The 27,803-nt window shown below is 36.2% G+C and overlaps 2 protein-coding genes across 2 annotated transcripts in view; one reads left to right on the top strand and one right to left on the bottom strand.

Moving 5' to 3' along the window:
• The window catches only part of LOC128868855 (uncharacterized), a 218,410-nt gene that overhangs the window by 117,175 nt on the left and 73,432 nt on the right, over positions 1–27,803 (top strand). Inside the window, exon 4 of the mRNA XM_054111401.1 lies at positions 709–1,698. Within this exon, the coding sequence (XP_053967376.1) occupies positions 932–1,698 (767 nt within the window). The 5' untranslated portion in view covers positions 709–931. The remainder of the gene's footprint in view (positions 1–708; positions 1,699–27,803) is intronic.
• Positions 7,116–8,194, bottom strand: LOC128868856 (mitochondrial 2-oxoglutarate/malate carrier protein-like). The gene has a single exon (XM_054111402.1). The coding sequence runs from the start codon at positions 8,192–8,194 to the stop codon at positions 7,229–7,231; it is 966 nt and encodes a 321-aa protein (XP_053967377.1). The 3' UTR covers positions 7,116–7,228.

Here is a 27,803-nt window from a genome sequence, read left to right as displayed (position 1 = left end):
TTTTTTTCTCAATTTGTTGAATTTCGTGCAAAGTTTCGAGCTTTGATTTATATGGTTTTTGTTGTAGAAACTTTTGTAAAAATATAAAAAGAAAATTAAATAAAAAAAATATTTAAAATGTTTTTATTCCTCGCGCTTCCATTATTTTAAACGCTGGTGTATGTATATGCAAGTATATATTTATGCACACATTTACCCACTTGCTATCTGCGAACAACTGTGCGCATTCTGAGCTTACTGCCCATTTAAGCGAAACCAGTTGTGCCGACCAAGTTGAGACTTACTGAGTCAACACCAGGCGGATGTTTAACGCCGGACGGGAATTTGCACCAACCTGCGTCGTGCTGCGCCACATTCCCCTAATATAACCAGCGTGCGCTAGGCGGTATATGTGTATGTGCATATGTTATGCCAATTTGTTTTGCCTCAACTCAAGCTAGAGCGCGCAGATTAAGCAAAAACAATCAGGAGAAATGATAAGCAGAAATGAAATGAAGTGAAGTGAAAAAATTTTAAAACGAAAAAGCGAAAATTAGGCAAAAACATAATTTACTTTCATTAGCGTTTAGGCTGGCCTACTGTTGTTGAGACTTAAAAAAAAAGCGCATTTATCACGCTCGTCACGAGTCTAATTAAGCTGTATATAAGAAAATTTAAAAAATAAATTAGTGAAATATTTTTTAATTTCTATTTACATTTCTTTTGCAGGCAAACGAAACAGGCAAGTCAACTGCCAATGAAATTGTGAACAACTATAACACTGCCAAAATTTTCACCACAATTGTGTTCATACCGCCTGCCAGTTGTAGTCACCACTGCCACACATACGCTGCAGCCACAGTGAGCGTGCCACATAGCAGCTGAGACTACGCCCGCACGCCAACACGCCAATACGCCTTACAACACCACCGCCACCACTACTGCCAATAAAATGCCAATTTACAACAAGCCACCGCTATCGCTGAGCCAAGCAAAAGGTGCCACCGAATTCGATGACCACGCCTCAGAAGCAGCCAAAATGAAGCGCACACGCGAGCAAGCCTACTTCAATTCATACAATTTCGATGCAATCCAAACGTTGCCCTACGACAATGATATCGAAGAAATGGAGGAGAAAGTACAACAACAGGCGGGCAGTCTGGGGAGAGTGCCGACTACTGTTTCCACAAACACAGTCATTACAAAAGTTCCGTCTAATGCTGGCAGTGGCAGTGGCAGCGGCAGCGGTATCGGAATCAGTAGCGGTAACAGTAACCAGAATCAACCACAGCACAATACGCTTAAAACAATGTTTCGTGGTGCATCGTCATTCGCCCCAACGCAGAGCAATCGCAGCCGCAGCAGCTTGCACAGCAGTTTGCACAGTAGCAGTGGTCGTAGCAGCGGGCGCGGAAGTCAACGTAGTGGCCATAGCAGCGATGCTGATGGCTATTTGCGTCGCCAACATTCCGGCGAACTGACCTACACGTATATGCAACGCTTTGGTGCACATTTAGTGCACTCGCGCAATGCTTCGCCGTCATCGGATTTGGAGAGAGGTGGCAATGCGGTCGGCCTTCAAGGAGGAGGAGGAGGACCAGGAAACGATGTAGGTGCCGTCGCGTCCGACGAAATTGCGCCGGTGCACGGAAAGTGTGCAACGGAAGTGTCGGAGAATGGGAGTTTTCTGCTGCCACGCGCCATGCTGAAGTACCAAAGGTAGGTCATTGCTACCGTTTTTGTGCCAATCAGTGTTCGATGCTTTAAATATATTACCTGTAACGGGTTTTTTCATTAACTTCCCCATACCGGACATTGAACGGGTTTATTGTTGTCATATTTTTTGATTGTTTTACGTGCCCTTAGTTCGAAACCGGTGATCGTACAAAATGAAACTTTCATATGGAAGTTACTCATATAAATATGTATTTAATGTGCTTGGAAAAAATGCAGCTGATTTTATAAATAACCAGTGCCAACTTAGTGTAAAAAATGAATTTAATATTCGGCATCAAAATTATATAAGGATATATTTTAATCCTAAGCGAAATATGGGGCTGTAATATGTCCCACATAATTTTTGTGGCTCAACACGGATGACGGAAAAACGTCATAACCCCGCAAGAGAAAAACGTTTGAATAAATATGCAGAAGTTACCGCTATACCTTCCTTTGTGCTTTATAAAAAATGTAGTGCATCAAAGGTATCTCTTTACACGAATATGTGTCTCTAATTTTACTTAAGGAAGCATAGTAAATTGAAAGTTTTGCAGTCCTTTTCTCGCAATTTCCATTTCTTGAGTTTTGACGTTCTTCTAGCAAACGAGCACTTAAGAGCAAACGACCTGGCTCTTTGGCATTTGCAAATTCTGATGGCAGTTAATTGTGAATTGCCTTCCTCTTTTCCTACATTGTTCGATCCTCCGCGAACTTGATTCGTTTGGAAATCTTGCATATAATCAGCTGTTCGTAGCATTGTAAAAACTTGTATTAATGACATTACTTCTACTCTTCCCATCGAAAGATTTATAAATTTTGCAATTTTAATTTTTGCGGCGTACGTTAATTATACTAGAAAGCTGAAGTATGCAAACAGACAAGCAAAGGTCAGGGATTTCCATCACGCAAAATCTTTTTTTTTATTATTTTGTATTTAGTAAAAAAATTACTTAAAAACAAAATTGGATGATTAATTTTACGGCATCTTTTATATTCACCCGGTGTAGTAGAACTAATAAGTAGAGAATTAACGGGTATCAATCTTAGAGTTCGAAGCGAAACTAAACCGAACTTTTGTAGAAGAAGTTCTTCGTAGCCACAGCCTATATTCGATTGATCTCTACCACTCTTTGAGTTGAAAAAATTGGAAACTAATGGTTTGAGACTTAACTCTACATGAAAGTAATTTATGCAAAAATTTTAATCCTAGATAAAATTGCTAGCGTCATACTTGCCCTACCGCTAAAATTTCTTCTCATAATGTACATACGCCGTTGCACAATTATAAATACACCGTAAGTTTTTTACAGAATATAGCTCATACTAAACTTTGCACAGAATTGTTTAAAATTTCATCAAAACATGCAACAACATGTTTCGAATTTTTTCAGGTATGCAGTTTTATAATGCATTGAATTTTAGTATAAGGCAGTGCAAGTTTCAAGTGACTACAAGATACCGTTGATCGCACGCATTTTCTTAAAAGTTATTTTTATATATTTTTATATGGTTACGCCGGATAAATGGCACTGCTGTCAAATTATTGCAACCATATTTCCATTTCGAAGGGGCTTAGTGTTATTTACACATATTTAGAGTGCGTAACACTCGACAGCCTTGAGCGCTAGAACTTTGTAAAGGGACTTTAAGTAGACAAAGCATTATTGGAAGGTCACGGAATTCATTTACTACATACTAAATTCATCGTAGTACGATTGTCGTAAATTACAGGAAAAACGACATCAGTGCGCTCGAATAGCTAAGTCGTAAATTCGAAATAATAACAAATTTATTTTACCAAGTTGTATAGAAAATCGGTAAATTAGTAAAACTTGTGTATAAAAATTAATAAAAATGATTTTTTTTTACAATTTTCTTGTATGTGATTTTTCGTTTTTACTTGTGTTTAAACAACGCGTCACCAATAAGCCCCCTTGTTGAAATTATTGGGTAGAAGAAAATCCAGAATGCTGACAAAATGTTGGAGAGAAGCTTCACAGCCTAGGACGCTAAATTTTCTTACAAAGCGTCAACCATTTTCAGGGATTGAAGTATTCTTAAATTTTGCAGCTTTTCGTCGTTTAAAAATATTTTACCGCACTTCCAAAAGAATCAATTTCATTCGCAAGTATAGGAAAATAATTGCAAACAACGCTAAAAAAGTTATTTTTTTAACCTAAAACTTGTTTGAGCTGGCACGAAGCAGCTGGTGTCGAAATATCAAATTTTTGCATTTGGGTTTGGCACCAGTGTTTTTCGAGTTAACATTAATTTAGTGATATCACATTTTTCGTAGTTGCGGCGGAGGGTTGTCTTCGTAACATTTCTGCAAAATAATAAAAATAATTGCCGCTTGCACCCTTTGTGCGGTGTTTAGCCGAGTTCCTCCACCTATTTGTGGTGTACGTCTTGATGTTTTCACACAAATGGAGGGCACTACAGTTTTCAATCTACTCCGAACGACATATGGTTTTTTTATGAGAAGCTTTTCAATGCCACAAATATACGCGGAGGTTTGCCAGAGGAAACCTCTTCCACCATTTTGTGCTTCATGCTAGCGCTTTGAAGCCAGGGGAACTCACGGATAAGGTTGATTAAAAACACTGCTTAGTTTTACTGGCTCCGAAAGCGTTATTTTGTCTGGGAATTTCCCCATCCATTGACAAATACGTATATACTTAAGTATTCTATACTTATGCCCTGTGTTAAACAACGAACGAAAAACTGAAATTTGGCGAATGGAGTCGGATAAGTAAAATCGCGCATATCTGCAAACGAACGATAGTAGCAAAATATGTTTGTATTTATCACGAATTTTTAATTAATTTAAGTTCACGCACACATACATAGTTGCCTACAACCATATTTCACATTTGCTTTTTACACTTAAATTAAATTGTGAATTATTTAACAATTATTAAGCTTAATGCCAGAAATGGTGAAAAATCATAAAATGATTGCCCGGCAAGTCGAAAATGTTCACTCAATTTGCATTAATCGGCTTAAGTGCAAAAACGCAGCCGACTTTTAGAGCGGTCCACTGCAACTCCACAGAACCTCAATATCCACCCATAAAAGTGTGTACGTACATACATATGTACTATATACACAAGAATAGCAACAGCTGCTTCTTTTAATACACAACGGTAACCTTCTCAGCTCACAATTCAAAACCCGATAAGCTGGTGCCGTGTACGAGTGGGTACATTGGCACTACTTATATAAAATAGCTGGGGCTGAATTGAATTTTTATGAAGTGCGCTTTATTTGGCTTGACAAAAAAAGTAAGAAAATGTTGGTTTTCCCTCTTCTTTCTTTGTTTTAGCGGACTTAGGGTGTTTGACAACGCAAAGTTGCGATCAACAAATGTGTAAAAAACGAAATGGACGAAAAAGTATGACAAAAACAAAATAATACATAAGGAAAATGCGACTATACTGCGTGCAAAATAGTTCTTACTCATAGCCGAATTGACGTGAGAACAAGCGCGCAACCGTGCATTGAGGCAGTGTTTTTGGTGACGGTAGGTACAGTGGCGCATTTTATGCTTGACTTCCTTATTTTTATTTGCGAATGTAATACAAAACGAAAAAATTGTAGAAAATTACCATTGCGAAGTCATGTTTATTTTGAGTCTTGAGACTGCTATAAAAAAGTGTTTTTTGTTTTGTTTTTGAAATGTTAAAAATGATTTCCTTAATTTTTTTTGGAAAGTATACAGTCGGCATGGGATCGTTTGTGTGTTGATTGCTGTATTAAAAATTGAGATTAAGAGACCGCTTGTGTTTGTTATAAAATTACGTAAGAATAGATCACCGAAGGCCCTCGGCCTCGGTAGTCTAGCGTAAGTGCACTAGCCTGCCATTCGAGAGGTTGTAGGTTCGAATGCCACGTAAAGCACGGTCCTTGCACTTTTCCAAACTTACCTACTTTCCTAGTTTCTATAAAAAAATAATATTGTAATAATAATAATTCCCCAACCCCAACAACCTTATCCTTCCAATCCTTACTCCCGCACAAAAAGTCAACGCATTACTGGCATTGTGGCTGCTAAAACAAGCCAAAAAATAAAGAAAAAGACACAGTTACACATTGCATCAGTAGCGCCAGCAAGAGGAAACGGGCAGTCGCGGTAATAGCGCAGACACACCAAATTTAGCGAAGTTCGCAACCATCTGTTTGCCCCTTCTGCTAGAAAAATTTTACACAGAGATGGCGCTTCAAGCAGCAAGAAGGTGTTGTTCCTAAACAACGACAGGTGTGCATTCCCACTACTTAGGACTGGTAGCGGCAGGCTAATCACCTACCCTGTCAGAAAGCAAATAGATTAACGAAACCAACGCAAAGCTGAATATTGTCGTGGCCCTATGCTCCCGAGTGGAGTGAACAAGGGAAAAAGAAGATCACCGAAGTTCTCGAATGAACGGGATGTACAGCACGCGACAAACGATAGTCATCAACATTTTTTTTAATGCTTGATACTTTAGTTATAAAAGTATAGCTCATTGCCTTACAAAATCCATATGATTCCAATTTTCACATTTTCAGATACTTTCATGGTTTTTGAAAATTACAATGTACAGCTAAAAAAATTTATCAAAAATCAACGGTATTTTTACCAAGTGCAAAATTTCGCTTTATTAGACTAAAATTTAATATGCAATAAAGCTGCACACTAGTAATTTTTCTAAAAAATATTATTATAAACAACGGAATTGTTATGAAAAGTTTGTGGAATTTTTTTAACTTTTGTACAAAATTTCGAATTAAGATTTACTTGGTTTTTGTTTGTCAATGAGCTATACTTTTATAACAAATAAAAAAAGAAGAAGAAAAGGTCAAAATTGCTATAACTTCCGGTGTTATCGTTTGTATTGGCCGTAGCTAGATGGGTTGGTACGTGATTACCATTCGGAAGTGCATGGGTTCGAAACCTGGGGAATGTAACACAAATGACAGAAAAGGCCCTCCACGGGCAATGGAAAACCTGCCAGTGTATTTCTGCCATGAAAAAGCTTCTAATAAAAAATATTTGCCGTTCAGAATCAGCTCAAAACTGTAGGTTCCTTCATTTATGAAACAAAAAAAATTTTCTGTGGAATGATACTAATTTCGTTAAAATTGGTTTAGTCCTTTACGAAATTTGATACTTTTGAAATTTCCCCCTTTCATCCCTCTAGCACCCATGTTATTTATTTGCCGAAGCAATGTTAAATACCTCGAAAATCAATTCAAAAATGCACTCACTATTCCGTTTTTCCGGGTGAGAAATCGCTATTACGCAATTTTTCCTTGTCATAAGTGTAAGGTACATATTTTAAGCGTAGTACAATTAATTTGAATAAATAAAATTTTTTTAGCTGAATATACATACATACACACTTTACACAAATTTGCCAACTGAAACCCCATTTTTCTATTTTTTGTTTTTGTTGTTTTGCATTATTTTTTATTTACCAACACTCGCTTAACACAGCCACAAATTCTTATCTTGCTTACTTCACAGCACAGCAGTTATATGTAAACTTATTCATATTTTCGATTCATACTTCTCACCCAAAACGTATTTAAAATATGCCGTATTGAGTTGCTCCAAAATGACGAAAATCAAAATAGTCGTTGGAACCACACGTAAAATATATGGTACATAACCACGCCACAACGCCAGAATGCCTTCATTCCTGCTTATCTTCAACATGACATCTAATATTCCCCTATACTCCGACTTCCCAGCAATCGCTTTCATATTCTGTATGCGAGTCTTGGCTATATCAACCGGTAATGAGACAGTCGCTGTCAGTATACCGGAACCGGTACTTGCTACCAAATGCACACCAAAACCCTCCTTTATTCCTAAATTTAACTGCGCCAATCGTCTGAACTGTGAGTAGGATGCCAATTGAGCCATATTCACTACCACAGCACGACCCACCGTCGGCACCGCCCCACGCCAAAGCGCCAGTATACCCTCTTCTTTGACAATACGCGTCAAGGCATTGAAAATGCTCGTGTAATTACGTCGTTCGGCTGACGGCAAACGAGCATCGGTCATCATGCGTACTAAGCCCAAATCGGCGGGTGTGCCCACGAGGGCTCCAGTTGCTCCGGCAAAAAGAGCTATTAATATGTTCGTACCCAATGTGGGCTCTGACTGGTATGCATTGCGGTAATATTCAGAGATGCTTGTAAAAACACCAATTCGTGTAGTCGAGTAGAGCGCTTGTCGTAATAGCGATGCACCAAGACCTTTGTACAAACCAAAAATGCCATCGTGTTTTATGGTTACCCCGATCATTTGTGTGAGACTGGGAGATTTAGCGCCATTGGAGCCAGCTACCTGCATGCGTGTCTTCATCAAATCCATGGGATGTACCACGCATACGGCACCCATTGCTGAGAGTCCACCGAATGCGTACTTGAGAGGAGTTGGTATTCTGGCCGTTGGTTTCTTTTCACCCTCTTGTTTTGGTTGTTTTTGTTGTGGCTGTTGCGACATTTTTTCGCGGATAGTGCTTAAAAACCGTTTCCGCTATTTTTTAAAAGTTCACAAAATTTTTCTTTCCTTGTATTTTATTGTTTAACTTGGATATTTTTCTTGCTTCATTTTTTCTTTAAATTTTATTCTCAGTTGACATTTACAAATTCGCTAGAAATTTTGAATTTTCCGTTTGTCTAGTAAGTTTGATTTCAGAATTCCATGTAATTGAATATTTTTGGAGATATTTTCAGTTTTGCCAGATTTATACAATTTTCAGAAAAATTTTGTAGTAAATTGTTGAGTAGCAAATATAGTGAATAGTGAATATTAATATTTATTTGCATATTTTGCAGTTTCTTTGCACTGTGCGACAAAGATGTAGTGTGTAGGCGTTGTCGCAAACGTCACGTTAAATAATAAGTATTCTGTATTACGTAATATGCAGCTGAGGTTAGTGACTTATATGGCAGATCTTCAATTGAAATACACATGCACACATACAAGCATACACACATAAAACTATGGACGTGTGGAAATAAATACAGATATCCGCAAATCGCAGTTTTAGTTTTTTGAGTACATTTCTCAAATGGCAAACGTTATGCTGCATCAGAAGATTCTAATATTAGAATTTTACTACAGCTCATTTTTCTCAAATTTTAAAATTTATAAAAAAAAAAAATGACAAAAATGTTGAACCAAAATTATAATGTTTTGCAAAACAAAAAAAAAAAATTTTTTTCAAATATCTTTAATCCCACAAAAAGATAAAAATGTTAGAGGACACTGAAGATATTCCACTTTAAAAAACACTATACCAAAATGTTCAACATGGAATAAAGCTCAATTTTAATTTTTTCAAAAATGTTCAAGTTTATTTCCTATTGTACTACAGCCTATAAGTGAACCGATTTTTTTGTCCAAAATACTTTGATACATTGACTTGACATGGAGTCGCTCTATTGTAAATTTTTGTAAGTAGTTTTGTTTGTTTAGTTAAGTTTTCTTATTAGGACTGTCGGTTAAATATTCTCCGATTCTTATTTTTATATTTTTACCGTTTCACAACTACAGTTCGTGGGCATCCCTGTTCTAGTCAAATCTCATCTAATCTTACGTTGGAGAGAGGGGGGGTCTCGGCAAATATCACGCAATTTTTTTCTGATTGAAACAAAAAAATTGTACATGCTTAAGATTTAATCTCAAGCGTAATCGTAGTATGATTAAGATCATTCACTAATTCGTTCAAAAGAAAATAATTTCATTCATACTTCGACGTTATACATTACTACTGTCAAACCACCATATTTGTTTTATACCAAATAATCTCAATCTAATCAAGATTTAATCTCAAGCGTAATCATAGTATGATTAAGATCATTCACTAATTCGTTCAAAAGAAAATAATTTCATTCATACTTCGGCGTTATACATTACTACTGTCAAACCACCATATTTATTTTATACCAAATAGCTCAATTTAATCTGAATTTGCGGTACAGTGTAGCCCGTCGGTTATTTTCGCGCCACTATGAGCGGAACGCCCTATCACTCAGGTTGACGTTTGACAATTCCGGACTTTAAAGAACATGACGGAAAATCATTTGCTCCATTTCTAATACGCGTACCGATTGAACCGCTGAATGCCTTCATCAGCACGCCTATTGATCTCTATTGCCCAAGTATACGTGATGATTTAGAGAAAATATGCTACAGTACATGCGGTATTTACTTCGCATCTATCACAAGAGCTGCAGAGCACAGGCGAGCAGCTCACATTGCACCAGCTAAGCAAGCGCGTATGTTCCGCAAAGTGCGACCCTCACGGATTGTCACAAGACCAGCTAATGAGTTACTGTGCGCAAGCGTCAACGGCTTAGGTTGCAAACACAGTGCACGCTGAGACGAAGCTGAAGACGAAGAACAGTGCAGAACAAATCGTATGAATTCGCTCGCTCGTACCCATAGTGCGCGCTGTGACGAAGACGAAGATGAAGACGAAACGCAAGCAATCAGCTTCAAACGCTGCTGTACTGAATTTGAAGACGAATCGCTTGCTAGTTACCGTGGTTTTTGTTTGTTTGTTCTGTCTATGCTTTGGCACGTTAATTAAGTTAAGACAGTCAATAAACAAGTAATTAAATGAGAAGTAATAATCAATAAAAGGCATAAAACTAAATATATTTTAAATTATTTTTTACCTTAACGTCACAATTAGCCTTTCAGCACATATTATATAATTGACGTTTTATAAAAATTAGTCCAATTTTTAATAATAAGTGGCTCAATTTTAATTAGAATATAATCAAATGGGCTAATTGTCATTCTGGTATATTCCACAAATTTCTTTTCATCGTGGCGCAGCTCATCATACAAATGATGAAATTCACCAAATGCTTCTCTTCCCAAATTTATAGGGTGTACTTTTTTATTTACTTGTATACGTTTTAATTTAAAATATAAGCTTTGCTCAATCACCAGGTCATCATCTGATGAGGAATCCATTGCGACTAACATAACAAAAGCGCAACCAATTCGTCTTGCACTGTGCAACCTATTCGCTTACTCGCAACGCAAGCAATTTCTCTTCAGCTTCGTCTTCATCTTCGTCTTCGTCTCAGCGTACACTGTGTTTGCAGCCTTAGAGTGGCTAGATTAGAACGAAGTTGAAGGAGCACATGATTTTACTCAAAATCATATGGACATGTTGGTTCCAATAGTCTCTCTTGAAACCGCGCATGATTCTCCATGGACTGAATTAGAGTAGATATTCTTTTTTTAATCGCAGTAGTTACGATTTAAGTCTTCTATTGTTAAATTTTTATTACACTTATAACTCTCAGCAATATTGATTACTAGTCTTAACTAGTCGTAAATAAAAGCACGAAGCAACGCGTTTACATAAGAAACCCACATTTTGAAAACTCTCGTGAGATTGGGGGATGGGGGAGGGGGTTGAATAAAATCTCACGACATCTCACCAGGGGAGGAGGGAGGGTTCAGAAAATTGAAAAAAACACCTCACGTAATTTATGGACGCCCCCTAAGCAGTTATCGCGTCAATCAAGAAGAAGAAGAATCCAAACAAAAATACAAATAACAGCCGAGGGTTGATATCTACAGAGGATTTTGTTTATTTATTGACGTATTTTTAGCCGCTAAATTCAATAAAACATCCTACAGGCTAAGTGATTAGAATAAACAAAACTACTTACATATAAAAAATTCAAAGAATTCGAAATGAATGTGTGAGTTTTGAAAATGAAAAATCAACATCAACATCTTTATGAATTCTGTTAAACTCATTGAGGCCTAGCACTAAGCATTTTGTGAAGCATTTTGTGGATACAGAGCTTTAAAAACACCAACGTAAAAAAACTCTGAGCATCGAAAAAGGTTTGGCAAATATTTTAAGGAGATTCCTCTCAATGAGTAAAGAACAGTCTATAACAGCACGACTGAATCGAAAACGAAAGACAAAGACGGGATTATTCTCCTACTTTGCCAGGATTTTTAAAGCAACAAGCATTTTGTTTCAAAGGCGTGAATGGGATTCGAAAAGAATTAGCTCCGTACCCTATAAATACTTTTTGGATTAGCTCAACCCTAGCAATATAACACGCATAGTATGGGAACCAGATGAAAAACATTTTGATAGTAATCGGTAAACAAAAAGGTGAGCACGTTTTGCGTAAATCAAAATGACTGGATGAATTTGAGGCATGCGGTGAAATACGTAGAAAATTGTTGCTTTGCCGCGTATCATAACGCGCCTTTGCAACCTTCCAGTGCTCTCTTTAAGGGCAGCTCATGCGATTTGACGTACACCAAACTCAAGGAAACTTGCTTTCCTCAAAACGCATATTATTTAACTTCAATTTTAACAAAACAACAAAAATCATTTAAACTAATTCACTTAGTATGTATGTCATTACCCCCACTTAATGTGACAAACATTGCCAAAAATTGTCCTCATTTCCGAAAAATATTGAAACCCCAAAATAATGCACTTACGAATCATAAATTTTGCGCTGGCAAATTGAGGCGGACAACCTCAAAAGCAGCAATTGAAGATCATTACCAAATAGACATGAATAAACTGGCAAACGAAATCGAAATGAATTGGAAGCTACGAGTATACCAAGTAACAATAAATACTTAGCAAAAAAATAAATTGTATACATATGTATGGGTATATATATGTATACGCAATATGCAAGAAGTTTGACTTTGGAAGCATCAATAGGCAGCCAAACCAAGTGGCAAGCGAAGTCAAGCCAAGCGAAGCGTATGACCATGCCGCCAAACCACCAGCTAACATTCTACCTACCTACCCCACTGCAGCAGTGACTCGCAAACAATCACCGAATGCCATTTGACAATTGTCACAAATGTTGATGTTTCCAAGCTGTGGCTGTTGGTGCATATATTGTTGTTGTTATTATTGTCGCATGCCAGCGGATATGCGCCTCATGAAAAGAAGATACTTGAACTGCTTGGCATCGCTGCTTGTTGCTGTTGCTTTTGTTGTTTTCACTTGTAATTGCCTAGAGAAAATGCTAAGCACGAACAGTGTCAATACCACAAAAAGCTGCAGCAACAAAAACGTTCAGAGCAATAATGGCACAGTGAACGAATGAAACATAAAACAAAAAATAAAAATTTGCAATTGATCAATAAATATACAAAATGTATGCAAAAATGAATAAATACACCTAAGCACACATAGGCGCATATGTACATACATATGCATGTGTGTTTTTTGTGAGAAGGCTTATAGAAAATGCCAAGCAGTCTGTTAACATAAAAAACCCACTGTATTAATGAATTTTTAAAATTGGAAGTTAAATGCTGTAATCACTAAAATTTTTACAACAACACTACAACGGCAGACGCAAATCAAGTGATTTGTGACGTCTTAATTTGCATGTTGCTTTCGCGGAGTGGGGGAAGCGAAACATGAACAAACTTAAACTTAAGCTCAAAATTGCGACTGTGCTACTGAAGATCAACCACCAACGTTAATTTTGTCATTATTAGGCCAGAAATATAAATATCAACCCTCGTATTAGACTAGCCTCCTCCTCCTGTAAGGGCAGTAAGTGTCTAATTATTCTGTGCACAGAATTTCTCTAATGTTTTGCAGCAAATCTCTATTCGGTTACAGATACTCAGTGATCAACCTATCATTAAGAAACCCCTCAAAATCGCTTAGCGAGTTACCCTTTAGACTTTGCACTTCTAGCTTTTGGCATTGTTTTTTTTTTTTAATTAAAAGACCAGTATTGAAAACAAAATTCCATTAAAATGCAATTCAACATCTTTTATTGGCACTCAACTGTCTTGATTTTTGACACTTGATTGTCCTGCCTTTGGCCCACTCCCATTGCTTTAAATCGCAATAGTTGGCGTTGGATGAGCCTTGCAATTCCTTAAATTTTCCGCAACGAGGAGGAGGATGTGGATATTTCCTCGAGGAAGCTCTGCAAAGGTTCATTATTTTTCTAACACTTGTAAAAGGAAAAAATATAACAAAACTGTAACGCTATGCGGACGAGTTAAGTCCGTGACATACCCTGCAAGACTATTACCATTACAAGAATAACACAGCTGTCACTATTGTTGAGCCGAGAACCAAGTCAGCTGCCCAGCTATTCGAGAATCTGACAATAATAGTCATTGATCGTTCCGAAGCTAGAACTATTTCCAGATAGCAAAGAGTTCCTACTGAAAGGGGCTCTCTAAGTCTGTCTGTCTGCCTAGATCTATCTATATGACGGTTTGAATAGGATGAATAGTTTCTCGCGCCTACTCCACAATTGATTTTCGAACTGTCAAAAAAGATTGATGCTTTAAAACTTTATATGCATAGTATAATAGCTTTTTTCGTTCCTCTCCCGTGGATAACAAAAGTTTTAAAGTTGTTTTCAAAGAAAGTCATTGGACAGATTTAGTGCGATCAACTTTAAATGTTTGAGACATTCAATAAGTGAACGTTTGAAGTAAGTATAAGTATATAGAATACGTCCACGTCGAAACGTCTCCTCTTTCGAAGCAAACTCTTCAATTTTCTTAACCTTAGAGCTATCAGAGCACCAACTCAGCCTCTTTGAACAGATCTATCAATTCTCTGATGGACATGATCAGATCGACCCAGTAAAAGCAATGCAGACAGAAAATTATAGCATGTTTTTTACTGCAGAGATGTAATCTCACTAGTTTTTCTGGCCCGTTCCACTAACAAAACTCAGCTAGGACAATTCACCATATAAAAACTAATTCATTTTAAGTAGTTTTGGTTTGTGGTAAAATTTCTTAGCCAATTTTGGTTGAAGGAATGGATGGATTTTGCCCTTCTTCCTCTTAACGTGACCCCCAAATGTTTAAGTGTGGGAGGGCACAAAGAAGCTGGTCATTTAGATAAACGTCCCCACAGAGTTTTATAATATAAATAGGCCCCTAATTCTGCTTTCGAATGAGCCTATGTCTGAAATGGCAATTTTGAGATACCTGCAGTTTTCACTCATTTATATTATAGAGCGATTCCGGGTCCAGTGATCGAAGTAATTTGAACATTGTCCTCAATACTTCTAAAAATCTGAAAATAAACTGAAAAGACGTTTCAAAAATTATATTAAAAAAATTTACAAAAATATTTTCAACAAAAGCACATAATTTTTTTTCACTATAAAACTTTAACACACATTACTGCGTCTCCGTACTCTCAGCTATTAGTGAAAAAAATTCGGAAAAAATCTTAAAGCGAGTGTTTTTTTTTTTTTTTTTTTTTTTTTTATTTAAAACTTTATTTTGTATTCTGTCTATACTTTCAATTCTTAGAAGACATTTTACAAATATTTGGTTACATTTAAGAGTGGCTTTGATTTTAGTATTAAAGGATTATTTCCAGTGAAATATCCTTTCTAATAAATATAATAATAAATAAATAAATTCAATATTTTATAGATGGCTCTTGGACGAGCTGGATTGGTGTTTTTCTTTTCAACCTTAAAAAGACGCATGATGGTGACATGAGGGTAGAGGCCAGCTCATTTGGGTGCGATTGAAGTCGATTTCGGTATTTACTGGCTACATTTTGAATTTCCTCTTTTATTGAAGGGATGTCTAAGTCCCGATGAATTTGGGCATTTGTCACGTACCACGGAGCGTTGACTAGGGTGCGTAGAGTCTTGGACTGGAAACGCTGCAGGATTTCCAAGTTTGAATTTGACGCAGTACCCCACAGTTGGATTCCGTAAGTCCAGACTGGTTTTATCACAGCTTTGTAGAGGATAAGTTTGTTGTCCATTGAGAGGGTAGATTTGCGGTTTAGCAGCCAGTACATATTACGAAATATTAAACCTAGAGCTTTCCTTTTTGTAAAGATATGCGTTTTCCACGTAAGCCGTTTATCCAAATGAATGCCTGGATATTTTGCACTATCACATTGCGGAATTGGAATACGGTTTAAGTTGATTTGTGAGCAGGTGTTGAGATTTATGTTCGTTTACTTTCAACCGCCAGCTCCGGAGCCATTTGGAGATTTTATTTATGCTTATTTGGAGCATATAAGAGGCTTCCACGGGATCCACTGCTGTCGCCATAATAGCGGTGTCATCGGCAAAAGTGCCAGTTAGTACACCTTTTGTGGTTGGCAGATCGTGTGTAAAAATTAAGTACAGGATTGGACCTAATATACTGCCTTGTGGGACCCCAGCTTTAATTTGTTGGAAATTGGAAATTTCATTTTCGTAATTTACGTAGAACATTCGTTGGTTTAGATATGATTTAATGAGCAAATAGGCATTTAGTGGTAATTTCTTTTTTATTTTAAAGAGTAGGCCTTGGTGCCACACTCGGTCGAAGGCTTGTGATATGTCTAGGAAAACTACTGAACAGATTTGTTTTCGGTCGAGCGCTGCTTGTATTTTTTCGACAAGTCTATGGACTTGCTCAATTGTCGAATGCTCATTCCTGAAACCAAACTGATGTTTCGGAATTATTTGTTCGCGTTCGATAAAAACCATTAAACGTGTAAGGAAGATCTTTTCAAAAACTTTTGACAGTATTGGTAGAAGACTGATAGGGCGATAGGATTTCACTTCATCGCCTGGTTTTCCTGCCTTGGGCACCATTTTAATTTCTGCTACTTTCCATTGAGCTGGGAAAATGTTTCTGGTTAAGCACGCATTAAACAAATGGGTAATGAAATTATAGGGTTCAGGAGGTAGTTTTTTGAAAATTTCGGCCGTGATGCGATCATATCCTGGTGCCTTGTGATCTTTTAGCTTTTTAATAGTGCTAACTATTTCACTTTTGGTGAACTTCTTCATCGGTAGCTCCATTTGGTAGGGTTCGTTTAAAAAGGCAGCAACAGTGCTGTCAAAACAAAGATCAGCTTCAATATCGTTTGGTGTAAAAATATCTTTTAGATGTTTAGAAAAAAGCTCAGATTTCTCGATTGCGGTTTTCGCCCATGAACCATCTTTTTTACGAAGTGGTGGACGGTACTCTTTCGTGGAACTTACTTTTTTGCTGACTTTCCACGGGGAATAATTGGTGAGGTGTGTTGGTTCCAAACCCCATAGAAACTGCCTCATTTCTTTGTCGTGTTGCTCTTTCAATAATAATTTTATTTCTTTTGATAATGTATTAAAACGGCTTTTATATTCAGGAAATCTTGTTTGTTGCCATATTTTTCTTGTCTGGCGTTTGTCTTTCAGTTTGTTTCTTAGGAAGATACCGATGCTTGAATTTCTTTGTGTACGAGTATGAGGACTCACATGAGTGGTGGATGACCACGCTGCATCCTGGATGCATTTTGTAAGATATTCGGTAGCCTCGATTATATCTTCCTCGTTTTTTAGAGCAACTTTTATGCCAAGTGTCGACGTCAAAATGGTTTTAAATTGAGTCCAATTTGTACGGCTGTTGGTAAGTTGACAGTTTTGGGGCCTATTTTCGAGTTTATCATTTATTGTGATTATCACTGGCGAATGGTCAGAAGAAAGATCCAGGCAGGATTTACAGGTTATCTGCAGGTACGATAGACCTTTGATGACACAAAAATCAACAAGGTCTGGAATCTTTTTTGGGTCTGAAGGCCAATAAGTTGGCTCTCCCGTTGAGAAAACTTTCAAGTTCATTGATGTCGTTGCGTTGTACAATTCGCGTCCCTTTGTTGTCGTAAGCCGAGAACCCCATAGTGTATTTTTTGCATTATAGTCACCTCCTGCTATAAAGCGTGCTCCCAGGGTTTTAAAAAACTTAACATATTCTTTATTTTTAATTTTGTGTTTAGGTGGACTGTATATTGCAGAAATAAGTAATGCACCGATTGAGTCTTGTACTATGACATTTGTTGCTTGAATTTCTTCTGTTCTATAATGTGTAGATTCATAGTGCTTGATTGATTTCTTTATAAGAATAGCAGAGCCTCCGTGGGCAGATCCGTCAGGATGCATTGTGTGATAGAAGCAGTAGAAGGGAATATTGAAAAAACTCTTTTTGGTGAAATGGGTTTCTGATACTAAGAGGATATCTATATCGTGTTTTTGCAAGAAAATTTTTAACTCATTTGAGTGTTGTGACAGCCCATTTGCATTCCACAAAGCAAGGTTTAAGGGCATGGAATATGGGGCTTTTGGACAAGACTTATTAAAAGGTTTGTCATGGCAGTCATTTGGCTCATTACATCTCTTAATAGCTTCATCATTTCTCGGATTTCGCTGATCAAGGCGTTGTTTTCGTTGGTGTTTTGGTTTATTTCATTACTAGCAACTTGTGCATACGATAGCTTCTGTTGGTTAAAATTTAGTTGTACTTGTTGGTGGCTTGGATCATTTTGGGCGCTCTGAGATGGCATTATCTTCTTTCTTAGTGCAGGAAAGGAGGTTGCTTGCAGCTTTTTATAGACGGTGCATCCTTATAGTTCGCCGGGTGATTACCCTCACACAGTGCACATTTGACGTCTTTGGATCTCGTCTTTCGTTCGCATTCAGATGTTAAATGATCTCCTGCGCACTTAACGCATTTGGCCTGTCTTCGACAACCAGATTTTGTATGGCCATAGTTTTGGCATCGCGAACACTGTGGCAGGTCGCGTTTTGGCCGGGGGGGTTCAAAAGTAATGCGACTGTGGAGTAAGTTTCTAATATCATAGATTGATTTATTGTTGGGATTTTGCACCATTTCTACGACAAACATTGGAAGTGCTCTTTTGTTTTGAGGGTGTTTCATATTCCAAACATTTGTGACAGAGTGACCATATTCCTTTAATGCTAGTTTGATTTCTTCAGGTTCAACTGACGGATGCATATTTCTTAAAATTACTTTAAAACTTCTTTCATTTTTTGGTTTGTATGTGTAAAACTCTGTCTTCTTACCTTCAAGCAATTTAACTATGTTAGTGAATGCTTCCGGTGTTTTTGGCTGGATTTTTACGCGATTTGACCCAATGACTCTTAATTCGTAGTTATTACTTTCAAATTCGTTGAGCGTGCTTAATAACGGGTGAATATTCTCGACTCTGTCTACGAAGATTGGAGGAGGTTTGAGAGGTTTTTCCTTTTCAGGTGTTTTATCTGGTTTTGATTCGTTGTTATCATCCATTGAAAGAGCATCGAATTTGTTTTCATTACTTAGCCAATAGCTAAGTTTTTGTTGCTTTGCTTTGCTAACATTTTGCGGGCTACCTAAAGGCCTTTTCGGATTTTTGACTAGGGTCCAATTTTTATCATTTGACGTAGAATTTGTAGTATTCGTATCATTCGGATTTATTGAACTCATCGAAGAGGAGCGTTGTTTTTGAAAACTGAAAAAAAATACTTTTTTTCAAAAAAAATTTTTAGAATGTATTACATATTTTATATTAAAATATATTAAAAAATAGTTTTAGAAAAATGTTAAAGAAACCAGACGCGAGTATTTTATATTAATATATTAAAAAAAGTTAAAAAAATGTTAAATGCTATTTCTCTGTATGAAATCTGCTAGTGGGTGTTTTCCAAAAAATTTAAAAAAAAATTTTCCCCTAAAATGTTAACAAAAAAATAGTATCTTCTTCCGATACAATTTTGTTTAAATATATTATATTTTATACGAAAACATTAAAAAAATGTTTGAAAATGTTGAAAATAACCAATGATATTTCACTTTAAAAAATTCTTTACCTAAATTTCCAACATTGAATAAATCTCAATTTATTAAATTTTTTCAATTTACTTCTTGTTATACAGAAGTCTACAAATTAGCCAATTTTTAGAAGATCCAAAAATTCTGGAACACTTTATTGGAATCGCTATATAACTACAATTTGTTTTGATGAAAACTATTTAAGCTAAAAGTATTCCTAATATTGGCATCAAAGTGTCAAAACAAGAGTTCAGGGGTAAAATAATTTGAGATCTGCACGATTTCACATCATTAGAAGGCTAGAAGATAGCACAATAGAAGATTACTCCCATTCCTCCCTTCATCAGCATTTACATGGTACGATTTTCCAGGCAATTCAACATCACAAAAATTGCTCTTGTAAATAGGGAATCAACAAATTATATAACAGGTGGCGCAAAATTAATCAGTTATGGAAAGATTTATAATATTTGCAAATATCGTCCTACGGCAATCATATTTGACACTTGTGAGTTAGACAGCTGCAGCATACAAACAGACAAGCAATGGAGCACGTAAGGGTCAAAATAAAGATTTCCGTCATTCAAAATAATTTTTTTTTAGTAAAAAGTTGAGTGGTTAGTTTGGCGCCACCCGATTAATTTTGCGACACCCTTTATATATATATAATTGGCGCGTACACTTTTTTTGGGTATTTGGCCGAGCTCCTCCTCCTATTTGTGGTGTGCGTCTTGATGTTGTTCCACAAATGTAGGGACCTACAGTTTAAAACCTTTTTATGAGGAGCTTTTTCATGGCAGAAATATACTCGAAGGTTTGCCATTGCCTACCGAGGGGCGATCGCTATTAGAAAAAACTTTTTCTTCATTTTGGTGTTTCACCGAGATTCGAACTACGTTTTCTCTGAATTCCGAATGGTAGTACGCACCAACCTATTCGGCTACGGCGGCCGCCATTCAACAAATTATCTTGCGAAAAAATCGCTTGCTTCAAGTGAATGCAACTTTACCTTTTCTTCCATGTGAACACAGGAATCATGTGATTTGATTTCGAAAATTCACTGCATACTTAGCGGCGCTCATGCGCAACAGCATTGCGTGATTTGTCAAGTTCGCTTTTAATGTTATCATTAACCTTATTGTTTATTGCAGAGATGTAATGCTGGCTTGGTGTTGGCAGTTGTTGTTGTGTTTGTTGTTATTTTATTATATTATATTTATTGTTAGTATAATATTTTCTTATTTATTTATTGAGCTTGCCATTGTTATTGCAAAAGTGCATTTACATGCACGCACACACACAGTTCTTTGCAAACATTCGTACCTTACCTTGAGCTTATTGGTCACATTACGTAAACACCGTTGAACTTTATCTGTTGCATGTTGCAGCCATAATTATTGCTGGCAACACAACTTGTATGCCACAACATTTTCGCTGTCACTTTTTTTAATTTAGTTTTTTCTCTTTATCACAGTTTATTTGTTTTTTTTACTCTTATTTGTACTTTTATCTTTTTCGTTATTTTTTTTTCTTGTTTATTTGCACACAATTATTGTTTGCATATTCTGAAGTTCAAGACGCGCATCGTTGTGGCAGCAACGCTCTGTTTGCCACCATCATCAGCACTCATCAGTCGGTGGTCTGACGGCTGTGGCGCCTGTCGGCAACCTTCACCTCTTTATGTGTGTTAGCTACTTCGTGGTTGCTACGTCGCGTTAATGACTACAACAGCAACTGCAACTGCAACTCCACAAGTGACACCAACGAACAGCAAATTAAAAAAACACAAAACTGAAGAAGAAAAAAATGGCAAAAAATTTAAGCACATGCAAGTGTGTGCAACAACAATAAAGCACCTGACTGCTACATGCCTAGCTGCCACCTGACTTTATAGGCTATGTGCAACTGTGTAGCTAAAGATTGCAGCTGGTGGTGCTTCTGCTGCTGCTACGGCTGCTGCTGTTATTGTTGTTATTGTTGGTGTCATTTCTGCTAATTCAACTGCAATTACCGCATACTCCAGCCATGCGTTATTCTTTGTTGATCTCTGTTACTGCCATTTTCTTCTTCTGTTTTCGTTGTTGTTGGCTAATTGTATTCTTCTCAGCATCACGCTACTCACTGCTACAAAACTTGAAATCTTCAAGTGTGAATTAAGCATTCATTTGCATTTTTTACACTTTTCCTTGCACATTTTATGGCCATTGATGTTGTTATTGTGGTCATTGATTTTTTCCTCTTAACTCGCTTAATCGCAATTTTTCAGTCTTTTATCGCGCCAATTAAATGCAAAGCATCCATTTTGATTACGGACCGTAGCGTAGAATTGGCATCCATTGTTGTTTGTCGTTGTTAGTGCTATTCTCTTTGTTTGTGTATCATTGCTGTGACCGATTGATTATTTCATTGCTATTACCAATTTGCGTATTTGTTCTCTTTTCTTTTTTTTGTTGGTATTGCTTGGCATTATATTCCGTTTGTTGCATTTCTCGCTCTTGGTCTTACTTCTACATTGGCACTTTTATAATACAGTTGGTTGAAAAGTATGAAAGCAAAAATACAAATATCCTAATTTTCATTTTATACCAATTTTATACCATCTTTGAAATGATTTTCCGGAAGCGTTGCAAAATACTATTCCGCAGCAGCACTAGCTGAACTGCTAACAAATGCGGCACTAAATTTACGAACAGCTTTAACATGCATAATTCTTCATATAAAATATGCCTTTAGTATCAGCAGTTTCACGCTTAGTTAAACTTGGATCTTCAAAAACAATAACATACATTTGCTCAATGATTTCCGGTGTTGTTGCGCTTTTTGGACGTCCACGCTTAAGCCCATCGAAGTACTGTACGAAATAAAGGAGCGAATTTATTAAAATCGTTTTTAACAATGGAAAAAAATGAGATTCATTTCTTATAAGTCTTACAAAGAAAAAAGGTTTTTATTAAAAGAAATAACATAAATAATTAGGCGTACACTCCTGTAGTTGTTTGGATGTACTCCTCCTCCTATTTGTGGTGTGCGTGTTGATGTTGTCCCTCAAGTTGAGAGACCTAACCTAAAAAGGTTTTAGTTCCTGCAGAATATTATTTTCTTTTCGCTTTATTGACAGTTCAGGTGTTCCTCAAGGAAACATCTTAGGGTCACTACTTTTTGTCGTTTTTATCATTGGAATTAGCAAATCTATTTCTTACTCTATGCCAAAGATTTAAAAATTTTTTCAACCCTTAAGGACTCATCGGATGCTCTTAAGCTTCAATATGATTTGAACAATCCCCATCGGTGGTGTGTAAGGTGCCGTCTGTTCCTAAATATTAAAAAAATATTACATTTAACGTTTTCGAGCCGTCAGAACGTTTATAAAACCCTCCTACACCAATGCTCACCATGAATTACAATACATTTTGTTCATTTCGTAGAGTTCAAGGATCTTGGAGTTATATTCGACGCTAAATTTTCAGTCAGAGGTCGTATTACCATCACTCTTACTAAATCGTATTCAGTTTTGGACTTTATTCGTCGCAATACATCCGAATTGTCTGAGCCACATACTTAAAAACTGCTTTATACGGCTCTTGTTCGTGCTCATTTGGCGTATGCGATTGATAATTTTTCAATAAGCAGAATTAATATAAAAAAATATTTTTTGAACATGTTTTACGGTTTAAAATTCCTACTCAGTAATTTTTTTTCATATTTTCTTCATACTTCAAATATAACTGTAATTACACTCAAAATGAAATCGTAAACTAATTGAAGCAGCGGTGGATTAAGTTTCGGTTAAAAAAATACTGCCAAATGGCACTGAAGCTTGGCCAGCCTTCTTAACTAAAACAAGAGCACTTCAATCCTAAAAAGAGTGCATTAGGCGTTTTGATCATCTTTGGCTATTTTACTTTTTATTATTTACTTCAACTCCTTTTATTATATAACAAAAACAATATAAATATTTTTTTTTTACCTTTGTGCAAAAATTATGAAAATTTTGCAAATTTTCACCATAATTTTAAACTTTTATTGAGAAGTTTTTAGAAGTTATGTAGTTTGTCGTATTGTTTGTCACAGTTTTAAATTCCATTGAATTCAGTATAATAAAAAGCAAGTTGCAAGTGGCTACAGAATATCGTTGATTTTTGCCAATTTTGTTGCTGACAGTGTCACGCATTTTCTCCCAAGCTAAATACGTTCGACAATTTTTTTATATGGAAGAAAATGGCTAGTACACCTATTTTATTTTCCATGAGTGTATGTTTACTTATATGCAGATGTATGCCAGCATTTGAGCAGCCGATATGTTCTTTCTTCTTGCTTTGTGGCAGTTTGAATGTCAAAGTAGTCTTCCTTGAAATTTAAAATATTTCTTTTTTTTTGAAATTTCGGTTGAAATTTTGGTTGAAATTTTATTATTTAAACCACCAAATTGCAAACACAAAATACAAACTTGTAAGTTTTATTTTTGTACTAGTGCTGGATTCTCTTTGATGCAAGTATTATATGAGAAATTTCTAAAAATTCTAATATACATTTTCTAGATTTTTTCTTCTGGAAAAAAATGTTTACTTCACTTTTTCTTTCTTTTCATTCTACATACATACATACATATGTCATTACCATACAATTATTTTAGTAAACAATCTGTCCCACTATCCTTCAAGTTCTATTTGGCGCATTTAAGCAGAACTTCTTGTCTCATTGTCGACTTTCTGCCTTTAAACTTTCGAACTAATAATCCATATACCACGCACGTTCTTTCAACGCAAAAATAACGACGAATTTCCGACTAGATTAATTAATTTTTTTTTTTTGCTGTTTTGAAAAAGTAAATTTTGAATGCCATAAAGTACATAAAGAAATCAATTCACTTCATGATTTGTGAAATAATTGAATTCAAGAAGTAAATTGCAAACTAACCTTAAGAGCAAATGAGAATTTATATGGAAATATCTTCTCTTGTACAAGTCAACCACAAACAAATATGTTTTCGAAATTTTTGCAGTCGCCATTGACCCCACATAGAACTATGCACCCCTTCACAGTTTTACCTTCAGCTTGCTACGAATATTATATAGTACATACACACGTACATATATACATATATATACATTTTTGCAAAGTAGCAACTGCAGCAATTACAAGCACGCGCTCACTCATCTTGCCACCTGCAATTTGCAACTCATCATTTTGGCTTGTTGTTGAAACGTTGCGGCTTCTCATATCTCTTATTGCCATTCTTTTTGGTTAATACAGCGTAAAATATTCCATTTGATATGACATTCATCGTCCCCACGATGGAATGCAAGGTCGTTGCTGAATAATTTTGTTTACCATTTTTTTATCATTACATACGTGCTAACAAAATTTTTTATTTTTTGTTTTAGTTTTTCGCTGAATATTTTTATACACATATGCCTGTATGAGTGTACTTGAGTGTACTTTTCATATGGCATATACACTTTATTTTAGCCATCTTCTACTACGGCTCGAGTGGACGGCCTGATTGCGCTGGTCAGTGTTTCTTTAATGCGCATGCGTGCAAATTTGCATTAAATTTGCGTCTACTAAAGCGCTGCCAGCACATAGTTGTACGTACATATATGTGTGCGCATAATTATCATACTTATACAGTCGTCATGAACCTTCAACTTCCTTATTTTATCAGTTTATGGTCAACACACAATTTACTCTGCAAGTTTTGGCATTGCATCGGGGGCTACTTCGTCATAGCTGACAGCTAATGACCAAAGCGGCGAATTTGTCAGCAGCTGTGACCAAATACAGCATTTACGCAGTAATTTTTTTTTTAATTTTTGTAATTTACATATGTATGTATGCATATGTACCCATAAATGTATATTAGGATGGCCAAAAATCAAGTATTTTTCTATGCACCTCTTAAATTCGTTCTATGGCCAAGAAAATTAATCACCCACATTTGTATTATTTTGTATTTAATATTTGCTACCATTGAATTTCTCCATGGGGAAAATACATTTTTACGTAAATTTTGTAACAATTTGATATACAACTTTTAGCTTCTATTCAAAAATATTCAAAAAATGTATAAGAAATAAAAAACACGAGATAAATATGTTCTATTTCCATTTTTAAAGTTTTTTGAATTTTTAGTGGTTTTCAGGGTTACTATAAAAAATTGAATTTTTTTTTAATAAAACATAAGGTGTAATTTTTTAGACGTTTGCGAAGGGTAATTAGCTGCGGAGGTTAAATAATATCGATCTGTAAACATTTTATAGCAAAAATATGCAAAAGTTGATTTTCCTTATGCAAATTTAATGGTAATCCTTAAAATGCCGCCGATACGGACAAATATTAAATAAAATAAAAATCAAAATTAATTAAAAAAAAATTTTTGTTTGCCATCCTAATGTACATACTTATAAGCATATGCACATTAAATGCCCATAAATAAATCATTTCCAGCAACCATAATCAGCATAAATTGCTTGCTGCTTCATCCGTCGGCATCATAACATTATTAGTAGAACGAGTAATGTAATAATGTAATTAGTGGTAATAATATTATTTAAGTTTTATAGCCTAAAATTGTTCACAGCCTCGAACACCAGCTTATTAATCGCAAGTGACCCTCTCCTTGCTTACTTTTATTCGCTTGAATTACCGGGTCAAATGTAATTTGCTATGCGCTCGAGACGAGCAAGTGGAATTTTCTCATCTGTAGAAGCATCACAATGCGTTTTTAAGTATGTTAACCTTATGTAATTACTTTTTTACTATAAGTATATACGTAAATGTGTATTATACCTATTTACAAATTATTTTGCCACAGCAAAAGAAAACAAATATCGGCAAAATGAACTTTTTCACTTCTTATTAAAATTTTAATACATTTTCATTTCCCCGACTGCCTGTTATGGCTATGTTTTTGAAATGTTAACGGACAGTTTGTGTACATTTAACATTTCTTAGTACAACAGCGCTATCCATTTTGTTTATAAACTCAAAACAGTTGAGCGTGAATTTGGTTGTAAAATTAAAAATCTTTATTTATTCTTGTAAATCAATCTCATCCCCTTCAAAATAGTCCCCTCTCGATGAAATATACTTATGCCAACGATTTTTCTAATCCCCGAAACATGCCAAATAGTCCATTTCCGGTATAGCCATCAGCACCTTCTTCGATTCAGCTTTTATCTCCTCAATCGACTCGAAACGCGTTCCCCGGAGTGGTCTCTTTAGTTTTGGGAATATCCAGAAGTCACACGAAGCCAAAGCAGGCGAATACGGTGGTTGCGGAACGATATGCGTGGAATTTTTGGCAAAATGGTCAGGAAGAACGAGTGCAGTGTAAAGCTCAAATAATATTCCTTATTAACAGTTGGCCAGGTGGAAGGAATTCATAGTGCACCACACCACGAAAATGGAAAAAAACTGCCATCATGATCTTTATTTTTGAACGACTTGGATGTGCTCTTTTCGGTCTGGCCTCGCCTTTAGCACGATACTCGCTTGATTGGTCGGTTGTTTCAGGGTCGTAAGCATAAATCCAAGTCTCATCTCCCGTAGTTATGCGTTTGAGCTTGTCCTGATAGTCTGAAAGCATTGTTTCACACGCATCAACGCGACGACTTTTTTCCAAGAAATTGAGAGTTTTCGGTACCAAATGAGATTTGACTTTTCGTAGGCCCAAATGCTCTTTCAAAATGGTTTTCACAGATCCTTCTGATATTCCGATCATATCAGCAAGGTCTTTAAGAGTCAACCGACGATTTTTGAGCACTAACTTCTTCACTTTATTAACGTTTTGGTCATCTGTTGACGTCGATGGTCGTCCGGAGCGCTCCAAGTCATCAACACGTTCTCGACCCTCTTTGAAGTCTTTGTACCACTTATAAACATTTTTCTGCGACATGGTCGAATCACCAAATGCTTTCTGCAACATGCTAAACGTTTCCGCAGCCGAAATTTCAATCCGCAAACAAAATTTGATGGCACTTCTCTGCTCAATCAAATCAGACATTGTAAAAATCGAAAAAATGCACTCTTGGTCGTTTGGTAAACACAAGCGTAAATATATTACTGATAATGACATTCACATGAAAGTTGGCCCAGATGTTATTAACAGTGCTGCCAACTCATGAAAAAATAACTAGAGCGAAATTTTAATCCCGCGAAGTTTGACAAATAAATTCACCCTACTTTTCGCCCACAGTAGTATGTTCAGCTCAAAAATAGCAATTCAGCAAGCTAAATGAGCCACTCAACCAAACTCGCTTCCAAAAGCATAACCCTGTTGCTGAAAATAATTTAGTCTATTTCTATCTAATATTCTCAAAGCATTAAAGTTTACAGCTAACCGCTGAAAACAATGCAAAACCAGCAAAACCTAAACCTATTCTTCGTTAGGCCAATGAAGAGTGCGGTTGCAGGATTTCTCGTCAAAAATGAATAGTTTTAATGTCAAATGGCTTTGTTGTTTTTCAAAATATTGCTCATGAAAATCAATACT

Source organism: Anastrepha ludens, chromosome 6, assembly GCF_028408465.1.
Source record: "Anastrepha ludens isolate Willacy chromosome 6, idAnaLude1.1, whole genome shotgun sequence".
Taxonomy (NCBI): Eukaryota; Metazoa; Arthropoda; class Insecta; order Diptera; family Tephritidae; genus Anastrepha; species Anastrepha ludens.
This window is presented reverse-complemented; position numbering and strand designations above follow the sequence as displayed.